Genomic DNA, 12069 nt, shown 5'->3' with positions numbered 1-12069 from the left:
CGGGGCCACCAGCTCTGTGCTGTGTGCTCCCACGCTGAAGTTCCCTCTCCCTTCTGGGCCCTTGTATGGGCCCCTGTTGTCCAATGGGGGTGGGCCACTGGTTGAGAGTTATAGAGAGTGGATGCCCCCCCCCCATGCATTCTTCAGGAGGGCTCTTACTGCTGGTCCCTCGAAGGTGTTAAATACCTTTCCCAGGCAGGGCAGCCATCTAGACTGCAACCCAACAGGCTGGGCAGGTCTGAAGTAGTGACAGTGCCAATATTTCAGCCCTGGCACAGAACACTTCACAAGTTGATACAGGCATATCCCCCGCTGCTGTCTGGGAATGTTCATGGCACAGGATTGGCCCCAGGAACAGATGAGCTTTACCCTGATTGTAGAGAGGCCCATTGTGCCAGTGGAGTAGAGTTCTCCTCCTCCCAGAGACGTCAGGGATCTCTTCCCATCCTGCGCCCAGATCATTGAGTACCTTGAAGACAAGGATTGAAACCTTGAACTTGATTCGCAGGCTATGGGAAGCCAGTGCAGAGAGCCAAGGACAGACCTGCTGGGCAGATGCTTTGCAGTCTTCCGTAGCAGCTGGAGTTTCCTAAAGTGGTGGCTTCACGCCCAGTGATGTTGTGTTGCTGTAGTCCCCTGGGAGGTGACACAGGCTTGTCTAACCAGGCCCAGGTCACTGGCGTCTCCTAGCCAGCCAGAGCGGGTAAAAAGCTTTATTTGTGAGTGCTGTTATGGGACAGTTCAGCTCCAAAGAGGAATCTAGGGGCCCCCTAAACTACAGACTGAACCAACCAATTGTGGGCATGAACTTTCCACTAACGGGGACTATGCCATGGCTGCAAACTCTTCAAAGTGCTTTCCTCTGCCCGCCAGCGGCACCTCCATCTCGCTGGGTTTCAGCTGTCAGTGATATGCAGGTGACAGCTCTATTTACCCGTCCTCATGCACGACCACAGCACGTGCCCAGCTGGGCCCACTGCCTGGGTGAGATCAGCTCCTGGCCAAGGAACCGCTGGTGGGAGCTGAAACCAGGTTCTCTTGGCCTGGAATACAGCCTCAGCCATGGGCGGCAGGTATCACAGGCCAGGGGAGGCTGAGTCTCCCCAAACAGCCGCGTGGCCCCGCCCATGCTCCACCCTCAGGTCCCCTCCTTCTGCCTGTCTTCCCCCATGGCTGGGCTGGGGGCTTGTGGCCCAGGTAGATGGGGCCGCTGCTCACGCCGCCCAGCGCTCTGGGCTGGAGGTGCTCGGGTGGCCCGGGGCTGGGGAACCGGCAGCTGCAGGGGTGGGGGGAGCTAGCCTCCCCGAGTTCACACGCCACCCATAGTCTCAGCAGAGGCTTGGAGGGATTTGGTGAAGTCTTTGTGGTGAGTCATGGCTCTTGTTGCTGGGGAGCTGGGAGAGCGCTGGCCGTACCTTAGTGAGGGGATGGTCAGGGCAGTGGCTGGGCTGTGATGTCCTCGACACTGACAGCGGAACTGCAGAGCAGGGCCCAGGCGTGACTGGCTGGTGGGTGGGAGCAGAGGTGACCTGCGAGAGTCCAAGGGAGAGGGGGGAGACGGGGGCTTCTGCATCTGTGACCTTGTCACCATGCACGGTGACATGTCCTGGGACAGGTCTCGGCGAGCGCTAGTGGGAAGCCTTTGCTCTGTGGTGGTCTTAACGAGCATAAAATCTGTTCGCATTGGCTCTGGTTTCTGAGCTTAGATGACTTTGGTTTACCTGAGGTGCCTCTGTTGGATCTGATGTTTGCCACCTGCTGCCTTGGCCTGTCTGGGTCTGCAATGGGCCAAGCAGCCTGAAGGGGCGAGGTGGGCATGCTGTCACCCAGCCGGGCTCGGAGCCAGGTCCCTGGAGCGCACCACCCCCCAACACGCACACAGCCAGCTTGGGCCCAGCCCCGGGCTACAGCAGCCAGAAACTGCAGGGGAAGCAGCCCTTTATTTAGAAAAGTTTCTGTCCTTCCTCTTTGCAACCCACATAAACTGCCGGAAGGGCCAGGCAGCCGGGCCACCCGATTGTGGTAGGAGGCTGTAGGACAGAGAAGCCCATGAGGAACTTCAGAGCCAGCCAGGAGAAGAGGCAGCACCTGGGATTCAGGGCTGAGAGATGCCAAGTAAGGCCCACTGGAGGGTTTAATCTGACCTCCTCATGCCCTTTCTGGGGGCTCAGTTCTCGGGGGCAGGACCTGCTGGCACCACAGGCAGCTCAGCTCAGAGTGCAGCAGCCAACGAGCTGTCGGGGTGCAGAGAGAATGGCGGGGGGAGGATAACAGGCAAACCGGGCTAGTGGCGTTCGATAAACTGGTGGGCCGCCCTGCCCTGGGGTCCAGTTCTGGTCAGGCCAGCTTGGGGAAAGGACAGAGCAGAAGCCAAGGGGGTTCCCGCTGGGGCCAGAGAGACCCCTGTCTGAGGAGAGATGACAATGCAATCCAAGGACAAATCACTCCAAGGAAACACACATCCCCCCGTTGTCCTGGGGAACTCCCTGCCCCAGGGTGCCACTGAAATCAGGAGCTCTGCAGGAAGCAGGCAAGAAGGAATGGCCGTGTCTATAGGCACCGAGCCGCTCCCCTGCTACTCCCGAGGGGATGAGGTGGGTTAGGAAGGACAGGCAGATGGCAGCCGGGGGGGTTGTACAGACTGGGGAGGAGGCTGAGCTCAAGGTTAGCTCACGAACGTTAAGGGTGTTGACCTACATCTGCACCAGGGACAGGGTGGGGGCTGGGGTCAGCTCAGCCCGAGCCATCCCTGACCACTTTGAGCCCCTAACTGCGGGACAGGAAGGCGCTTCTCCTTTGAACAGCTTGGTCCATAACAGTCCAATGGGGGTGGAGGACCCTCTCGCATCTTCCTGCGAAGAGCTGGCCTGGTGCCCCAAAGCCCCTGATCCCCCCCACAGTGCTGCAGGCGGCCGTACGCGGGGAAGGGAAGCCTGCTACGCTGGAGGGTAAAACCATTTGTTCGGAATGCTGCACACAGCTGTGTTATTGTAGGGTCCCCATTAGCACCAGGGCTGCCAGCCCTAAGCCCAAAAGCTACACTCCAGAAGTCGCTGGGTGCAGGGGAGGTGCTGCCAGCCCTGGGCTTCCCACACCGAGTGCTCTGCAGAGGGTCGCTGGGTGCGGGGGAGCTGGGGGAGGCACTGCCAGCCCAGGACTTCCCACACCGAGTGCTCTGCAGAGGGTTGCTGGGTGCGGGGGAGCTGGGGGAGGCGCTGCCAGCCCAGGACTTCCCACACCGAGTGCTCTGCAGAGGGTTGCTGGGCCCGGCGAGGGGGCAGAGGTGCTGCCAGCCCAGGCGCAGGACGAGGGGAAGAGTGAGGAATTGCAGCTCTAGGACGATACTTCATGTGCACCCAAGAGTGCGACTCTCCTGGGACACGGCCCCAGCAGAGGGAGCTCGGAGCACGAGGTGGGAATCCCAGCCTGGGCCACGGGCCAGGTCAAGCCCAGCGGCAGGAGCCAGGAGGCGAGTGGATGACACTGGGCGAGCTCAGAGGGGAGCGACCCTTGGCTACATCTCGGCTCTGGGACCAGGCCCCACAGCCTGGGCCTTAGCAACAAGACTTACTGCCCCGGCCGCTCCCCCAGGGGACCTGATGATGAAATCAGGGGGCTCTGGAAGTGTCCCCTGGGGCCTGGTACAAGGGGCTCTGGAAGTGGGGTGGCCGAGGTCACAGGCTGGGTGCATGGAGCAGAGACCAGCCTGCCTTCCCCAACAGAACCTGAGAGCCCAGGCCTCCCCCCCACGACCCACCAGCCCAGCCCCGAGATCAAAGAGAGGCTCCCACCGGAGCGACAGATCTTCCCTCTGTACTGTGGGGTTTAATGAATGTTACAGGTAACGAGCGTTCCTGGGCCCAAAGCCCCGGCCCCAAGGAGAGCAGAGCGGGAGGGCACGAAGGGGCCTGCAGCATCCCACCTTCCCACGCACACACGCTGTGGTCTGGAGAGCTGCAGTGACACAGCTCAGCCAGGAGGAGGCAGCGAGCCAGGCCCAGGCAGCCCTGACCTCCTCCATCTGCTTGGACCCCACTCAACTGCCTCCCCACATCAATAGCTACTGAGCGTGAGTGGCAGCAGGGGGACCACCCACATCCCCGAGGGCCTCCCCCGGCCCCACAACACCCGCCCTGGGGGGAGGGGCTCTCTGAGCACATCCAGCAGAGACTTTCGCCCCAGCCAATGGGGCTGGCTGATTCACCTCTCCTAGACTGGGACGGAGGAGAGCTAACAGCTCCGCCGTGTAGGGGCCCAGCCAGTCCTTCCACTGACAGCTGGAAGAAGCTCCTCCTTCCCCCAAGCACAGCAGAGCTCAGCCGTGCAGACAGGCACCGAAGGGCGGGATACGCCTCCTCGTGGCAGGGCCTGGAGACACCATGCGGCCAAGCCCAGGCCCAGCGTGGGCTGTTTCCCATCCCTCCCAGTCACCTGGGAGGGTGGGAGAGACATGGGGAGGCCAGGCTGCATGGAGCCATGTACGCTGCACTGGGGCCCCCAGGCCGGCCTGGGGCAGACTCTGGGCTCAGACATGACTCAGCTCTCAAGGAATGAGCCAGTCCCAGTAGGAGTCCCGGACGCCAGGGTCCTCAGCTCGCAGTCACAAGGGCAGCAGCTGCGTCCTGAGCTGATGGAGAGTGAACGTCCCCCCTGGGCCTCCCCAGAAGGACGCAGGGATCTTCAGCCAAGCCCTCGAAGAGGTGGCGCCTGGCCAGGGTCAGCGCCAGGACCCCTAGCCGACCGCCTCCTGCAGCTGCAGGTTCTTCTGGTAGCAGGCGAAGCTGCAGAGGGGCACGCCGGTGCGCGAGCAGGAGTACCGCTTGCGGTTGGGGCAGCCGCTGACCCCGCAGGTGGTGGGTGCAGGCACGGGCGGGGGCGCACAGGGCGGCAGGGGCAGCGTGACCCCGGGCGGGAAGGACACGGTGATCCGGTCCGCGGCGTTGCAGTAGCGAATCATGGGGCACGGGGCCTGCTTGGCCTTGCGCTCCCGCAGCGTCTTCACCTTGGCCTTGTTGGTCTTGGTGAGGCGCTCGATGGTCTGGTTCTTGTTCTCCTCCGCCTTCTTGGCCGCCTGCAGGCGCCGCTTGCGGGCTCGCTCCTCCCGCTTCACCAGCATCTCCTCCGTCATCTCCTTCGCCTTGTAGCCCATTGGCAGCTCCAGGAGCGGCTGGCTCTGCTGCTTGTGCAGGAGGGCTTTCTGCGGGGGGGCACAGAGCACGAGGGACGGTCAGACCCAATGCACTGTCTGAGGGAGGGGCTCCAATCCCGCCCCAGCTGGGGGGAGATTGGCTGGCTCTGGGGAGTGTGCGTGTATCAGGGCCTCCCTGTGCAGTGAAGGCAGGGAGCCCGGCAGGACACGGGCTCTGAAGCCCCACGCATGGGAGAGTTTTGGGCACAGGGGATTCTGTGCTACCCCGGCTCCTCTCTGCACCAAGCAGGCCGCTGCAGCCACAACCCCTGCACATCGCAGCCACCACCCTGCGCACGTGGGCCGCAGGCACCCGCCTGGGAGGGAGGGACTGACCCCTACAGGGCTCCCAGCCCCCCTCACCTGTCTGGCCGTGAGCAGCGACTCATCCACCTCCTTCTTGAGCTCGCCATTGTCGTCCAGTTCGCCCTTCTCCAGCGCATCCAGCCAGCGCTCCTCCTCCTCGTCCTCGCGGGCGGGGAAGCAGCTCTCCGAGTCCAGGTCCGGCAGGGGCGATGGGTCCAGGTTACTGTCTTCATCTGCGCAGCCCCGGCAGGGAGACAGTGTGTTACCACCTCTCCTGGGCCCCCTGGAACTCCCAGTGGCTGGCCTGCTCCCAAGGGACTGTTCTCTCCAGGGGCGGACGCCCCAACAGACCCCGACTAGGACCTGGCTGCACACTTCCTCTGTCTCTCGCTCCCACCAGGGGAAACCCCAGAGCACAGCAGAGCTCAGCCCTGGCTCCCCGGGCAGCACCCACAGCCTCACCAGCCAAGCCGGAACAGAGTCAAGGGAACAGCCTCCGGCCTTCTAGAGCCAGACAGTTGGGGCAGCCCAGCACGGGGGAGAAGCTGGGGTCCCCCAAAGCTGTTTACAGCTATTTTGTTACTGCCTATGGGAGGGAAACGAGAGCACTTAGAGCTTAGCCGGGTGAATGTGGGATCGCCTGATACCTCCCTGCCCCAGGGGCCTCACCCCAGCCATGCGGCTGCCCCGGGGGCCCCTCCCAACCCTTATTCAGGGGCTGGGCTTCCTTGATTGCTGTTTGGGAATGCTGCGGAGCGAGGATCTCCTCCTTTAGCACTCACCCAGCCAGGCCCGATACTGCTCAATGGGGACCCCCTCCATGGGCTCGTCCTCATCGTCCACGACCATCAGAGGGGAAGGCGAGCGCGGCACCTCGGGGATCACCGTGAAGGTCGGCACGCTGGAGAGACAGCCCACAAACCCTGCGCGTTAGGGTGCAGCAGAGCTTGCACGTCCACAGAGCCGCACTAGGACCTGTGGGTGTGCGTCTTCCGGCACAACACCAGCATGGCCACTGTACAGCTCCAGGGCAGGGGGCCCACTGGTCTATTCTGGGGAGTGGAGGCAGGGTGGGAACACAGGGCGAGGGGGGCCTGCTCATCCGATAGGGCCTGGAGAGAGACCAGGCTGGTCTGATCCAGGCATGGATCCTGGCCATGGTCTCGCCAGTACGGCGACTCCTATTTTGGAATATAAGTCTTGGCCCCGAAAACGTCGCACATCCCTCCCAGCGCCCCCGTCACCCAGAGCAGACGCTGGGGCCCCCCCTTACCTCTTGGTGCCCAGAATCTGCCCCCCCAGCTTGATTTTGAGCTTGAGCTGGGGCTTGGGGAGCAAGGGGCTGGACTCCAGGGTCTCGGAGGAGAAGCTGGGGCCCACGTTCTCATGGTGATGCTTCTTCTTGTGCTTCTTCTTGTGCTTCTTGTGCTTCTTCTTGTGGGAACCGTGCCCGCTGGACTCGTCCTGGTCCCCTGGGGACACGCGCAGACGCTCACGTCACCTCGCTGCCCACGGGCGGCACAGGGGCACCGGGCCTGGGGCATTCCCGGGGGGCCGGGCACCAGGCTGAAGGGACGAGCCGCCCTGATTCCCCAGGGGAGGGGATGAGACCCAACAGCCCCCCGCCCCAGCTCCTATGGCCCCTGTCCCGCTCCCACCCCAGCTCTGCTTAGCCGGGGGCTGGGGCCCCAGGGCTGGGGTGGGGAGCAAGAGCAGGGCATATCTAACCCCCGGGGCCCGCCCCCCCAGCAGTCCCCCCCCAGCTCCCCCCGCCCCCCCCCCCCCCCCCCCCCCCCCCCCCCCCCCCCCCCCCCCCGCCCCCCCCGCCCCCCCGGCCGGCGCCGGCGGCCCGAGACGTGCCTGGGAGGGGGGGGGACCCCGAGCCCCAGGTGTCGGTAGCGGCCGGGGGGGAGGGGGGCTGGGGACCACGCTCGCTCCTCACCCGCCTCGGCCCCCTCCATCCTGCCGCCGGGGGCGCCCCCTCTCCGCCACGCCTTGCTCATCGGGCCCCGGCTCAGCTACGGGCCGGCAGCCCGGGGAGGGCTATTCCGGACGGACCCGTTCTCCGCTTCCGCCCCGCACGGCGCTCAGCGGCCATCTTTGTTCGGGGCGCAGTCCTCTCCTAAAGGGCTCCCTCTAGAAACACGCCTCTGGGCACTTTGTGACCGGGATAGAGTAAAGGTCTTACAGCCCCCAACCCCAGCCAGGCTCTGAGCCACCGGCAGCCAGTACAGAATTCCCCCTTCCACCCTGTCCCAGCCAGCAGGAGCCTCCCCCATCCCTGGCTTGACCCATTCCCACTGGGACGGGTAGAGCCTGCTTCCAACACAGCCTGCTGCTGGCTCTACTCCAGGGCACGTGGGTTTGGTGCAACGGGGCTGGGGGGCTGCCTCCTGCACATGGGGAGCCACCAAGCTGGTGAAAGGGAGAAGGAGAGTCTAGATTGTCAGCTGTTCGGGGCAGACACCATCTTTATTTGTTCTATGTTTGTACAGTGCCTGGCGCGAGGGAGCCCTGCTCCGTGATGGGGCCCACACGCCACTGCAGTGCAGATAACAGGTAATGCTAAAAGGGCACTGGACTGGGACAAGGGATCAGGTGGGATCCCCACCCTGGGACTTAGGAGTTCAATTCCTGGCTCTGTCCAAGAGTCCCTGTGTGACCTCGGCCAAGTCCCTTAGACTCATTGTGCCCCAGTCCCCGCCTGCGCAAGGAGGGTAGCCCTGGCCTGGCTCCATTGCGAGGCGCGTACCATGGTGATAGGGCCTGGGGAAGTGCTTACATAGAGAGAAGGGCAGCAGAAGGCACAAGTCTCCCCACCCCGCAGGCAGAAGCCCTAGGAATAGGGTGAGCAGATTTGCAAAGAGGATTGTAGTGCGGGAGGAGGGGCATGGAGGGCAGCCAGTGCAGTGAGCACTTTCACTGGGGGAGACCTCGTGCGAGGGCCAGCGGTTTCTCCAGCATTGGAAGGAGTGGTGGCAACGCAACTGGGGGTCCATGCACAGAAGCGTCTGATTTCACTGCCTTAAGCAGCTAGTGACATGAGGGGAAGGATGGTCCAGGGCTTTGGGCATTAGCCTGTGAGGCCTGGGGTCAAGTTCCTGCTCTGCACCAAACTCCCTGTGACTTTGGTACGTCCCTTGGTCTCCCTGGGGCTCAGTTCCCACCTGTAAATGGGGGGACTAGCCCTGCCTGCGTGTGCGTGAGGATGTATTTGCTAAGAAGGTTCCAGGGTGGCCAGCTGCCCGGTAATGGGAATGAGGGGCGTTCATTCACCCTGCCCGTGAACCCAGGGGCTCCCTTGGCCACACGCTGTCCCCACGTCTGCTTGGTGCCGTGCTGTCGGAACGGAGCTGGGCAAAGGGACCCGGCATTTCTGTGGGTGTTGACACTTCGGCCTTCCTGGGGCAATGCGTCTGCACTGGGCACAGGCCCTCACGTGCGAGGGTCAGTCTCCTGCCCCTTCGCTGCAGACTTGCTGCTGATCATTGGTCCTTCCCCCAGGCCTTGTATTGCCTGATTACATCCATCCCAGAGGGTCCAAAGTCTCCCCACGCACCCTCCTAGCTCCCTCCCTCGCCTCCCATTCAGCACAGGCAAAGTCCCCAGCGCTCCCTCGGTGTGTCCCATGTGTGACGCTGCCAGGCCAGATGCCAGGTCTTGCCCAGGCTGCAGGCGTTAGCTAAGAACTGGCAGTATCATAGCCGGAGCCCAGACCAGGTCACCCGTATGTTAATCTTGCTCCAACCAGGTGTTAGTCTTCTAAGGATGTATTTAGTGTTTAGACTAGGAAATGCTTGCATGTTGCTGCCTGCCTTCATCTCACTTTGATGTCTGGGTTCCAGGCTATAAGAAAACATGTACGTTTTACTTTATAACTTTGAAAATGTTTGCTCTGAATTTGTGAACTCAGGCATGGGGATCGGTTCCCCTCCCCACCACCCATCCAGAAGGCCTATCAAAATCAGATGGGGCATCAAGGAATATCCCAATACAAAGGATTGGTTAATGGCCCTATCTCACCTGGGAAATGCTACCTGCAAGGAAGCTCCACCCTCCTCTGGACTTGGAAGCTGAATGAAGGAAATAAAACAAAGTCACAGGACAATTTCCCATCTCTCCTGGCTGGGTCAGAGACTCTCAACTGAGACCCCCAGGGTTTACCCCTGGGTCTGCCCTGAAAGATACTTCGAACTGACAGATCACTACCACTTGGTCACTCTTCGGATGTAGATGGTAACTCATTTGTGTGCAGATGGTTGCTGGCTTTACCCTGTAAATAACACGCTCATTCCTTTTTCCTAGTTAATAAACCTTGAGATGGTTTATTACAGGATTGGCTACTGGCATTGTCTTCAGTGTAAGATCTAGGCCAGGTACTGGCTGATCTGGGGTAGGTGACTGGTCTCGAGACTGGAATGTGGTGTGAGTTTTGGTGTAAGTGACCGTTTATCACTGAGTCCATTTGTCTGGGTGGCAGGACAGACTGGAGAGTCTGAGGGGACTGTCTGTGACTCCAGGGTAAGATTGTTATAATGCTCCAGGAATTCATGTTTCACAAGCTTGGTGACACACACCAGCCTGGGGTATCTGCAGAGGCGGATTAAGCTTTAGTGGGGCCCTGGGCCAGAGCAAATGGGGGCCCCTCCTCACCCCTTCCTCCTGCAGCCCCGCCCTGCTCCCCCTGCTCCTGCCAGGGAAATGGGGTTGGGGCGTGGGGGCTTTCCCCCGCGCCCCGACACTGCTCCCTGGCAGGAGCGCCAGGCGGGCAGAGTGGGTCAGGGCACAGGGGTGCCCATTATTCCAGGGCTCCCCAATTGTCTGGGGCCCCTGGGCACGGGCCCCATTGGCTAATCTGCTACTGGATGACTGCCCTGTTTCTCACGGTCTGCCCTGAAGTCGGTACTCACAGTCGTGAGCCGCTGCAGACCGCGGGATACCACGCAGGGGCTTTGGGACAGGGAACCTGGTGCTTGCTGGGCACAGCCCCACTGGCTGGATAGCACTAGGCGTGTTCCCAGTATTGCAGAACTGCCCACACGTACAATTGTGTTAATTTACAGGTGCGGCTGCTCGGGGGATTTTCCATCAAGGCACTGAGATCGGACCCATTAGCCTCCAGGCCAGCCCCTGCCCCCCCACCCGCCAGGAATTCCCAGCCCTTCACTCTGATGGTGAAAATCTACCAAATTAGGCACAATTCGTTACCGGTGCAGGTGATTAACCACTCCAACAAACACCCAAGGGAGGTTGGGGATTCTCCATCTTTGGATGGCTTCAAAGCCAGACTAAATACCTGTCGCAGATCCTACTGCACCCCCAGCCTGGCCACCCACTAGGACTGCTGAGAGGAATCCAGATCTCTGTGCTCTGGATCCCCTGGGGGTGTTAATGGCGTCCCGCCACTGCCCCAGTCTCAGGGTCCCTCGGCCGGGTGCAGACCCTGAGTATTGAAACCTGCTGTTGAGCACTTCTGGGTGCAGCCCCGAGGCCGACCCTTCAGACTCCCCAGTACTTAAACACACCCTTCTGGTCAGTTTCACTCTCAGGGGCAAGCAGTAGTTGTGAAGCAGGCAACACACACTCACACTTTGCACCGTCTAACACATTTATTCTCTTTTATATTTAATCGTGTAAAGCACAGGAGAGCACAGATCCTACAAAGCAATAAACACTCAATGCATGTCCCTGCCTCAGTTTCCTCACCACTCCAGGGCGTTCTCTGGGCTAGGGCGTGAGTCCCTTGGGTCGTCCGGGATCACTGGGGCCATCTGGGCTCAGGAAAAGCTGCACGCCTCTGCTGCCCCAGGAAGCTGCTCCTGCTGGGTGATCTCGCCCTCCTGGACTGAAGAAAAGGCCCCTGGCGTGTTCCTGACTGTCTGTTTCTTGATTTAAACTCCCCTTGGTCACCTGGTCTCTTTTGTTCTCACCTGGAAAGTTTCCACTGCTCCTCCCTTCCCCCCCTCCCTCCAGAGGAATCAGCGGAACTAGTTTTCCTAAGGATGCTGCTGCTTTGGGGAATAACCCTTGTGAGGTCTAAGTGCCGTAGTCCCGTTGTTTCCCTTTGTGTCTCTCTGGGGCGTCCATGCGTCAGGCCCTGCTAGTGGTGGTGGAGCCACACACCGACCTTACTCCTGAGTCCTGACCCAGCAGAGCTTCGTCATACAGCTTCACACCTTGTCCGTCCTTAGCCGGGCCCTCACCGGGCCCTTCCGGAAGGTGCTTCAGTGCGGCCCAAGTTCCTGGGCTCCCTGCGAGGGCAGCTGGGGGACATGCGATGGCCTGTGCCACACAGGAGGCCCGACGGTCCCCGAATCGCTCCGAGCGGCTGTGTCAGGCTGAGTCACAGCGACTCATGAGCAAACGGAGATCGCAGGGCGAGCGGGAGCATTTTTCAATCAAACCAGCCCATGACTCAAGAGACGACCGAGCCAGCCAGACGGACGGGGCAGCACAAGGCGAGGCGGGCTGGGCACTGCGCTCAGCTCAGGGTTGTCAAGTTTTGTATGAGCACCAGGGCAAAGGCGAGTTGAATGGGGGGACTCAGAGGACAGAGCGCCCTCCCTCACCTCACT

The 12069-nt window shown here is 61.4% G+C and overlaps 1 protein-coding gene across 1 annotated transcript; it reads right to left on the bottom strand.

The window, feature by feature from the left end:
• Positions 1–3805: 3805 nt before the first annotated feature.
• LOC112122951 (INO80 complex subunit B) lies at positions 3806–7534 on the bottom strand. The gene is made up of 5 exons (XM_026646784.1): positions 7437–7534; positions 6768–6966; positions 6277–6395; positions 5552–5727; positions 3806–5197 (listed from the first exon to the last, which is right to left on the bottom strand). Exons 1-5 carry the CDS (start codon positions 7495–7497, stop codon positions 4733–4735), a joined length of 1020 nt encoding a protein of 339 aa, XP_026502569.1. The 5' UTR covers positions 7498–7534; the 3' UTR covers positions 3806–4732.
• Positions 7535–12069: the final 4535 nt, after the last annotated feature.

This window comes from Terrapene carolina, unplaced genomic scaffold, assembly GCF_002925995.2.
Source record: "Terrapene carolina triunguis isolate 2854851 unplaced genomic scaffold, T_m_triunguis-2.0 Scaffold43084, whole genome shotgun sequence".
Lineage (NCBI taxonomy): Eukaryota > Metazoa > Chordata > Testudines > Emydidae > Terrapene > Terrapene triunguis.
Note: the sequence above shows the minus strand (reverse complement) of the source record. Positions and strands in the feature narration are given on the sequence as shown.

What these genes read in the sequence shown, in the direction of transcription:
- LOC112122951 (XM_026646784.1), bottom strand. Translation starts at nt 7,497, where the DNA reads ATGAGCAAGGCGTGGCGGAGAGGGGGCGCCCCCGGCGGCAGGATGGAG. An exon ending in GCAGTATCGGGCCTGGCTGG is followed by an intron (nt 5,728 to 6,276) that starts GTGAGTGCTAAA and finishes GGGGCTGCGCAG; the next exon opens with ATGAAGACAGTAACCTGGAC. An exon ending in CGCTGCTCACGGCCAGACAG is followed by an intron (nt 5,198 to 5,551) that starts GTGAGGGGGGCT and finishes GCCCCCCCGCAG; the next exon opens with AAAGCCCTCCTGCACAAGCA.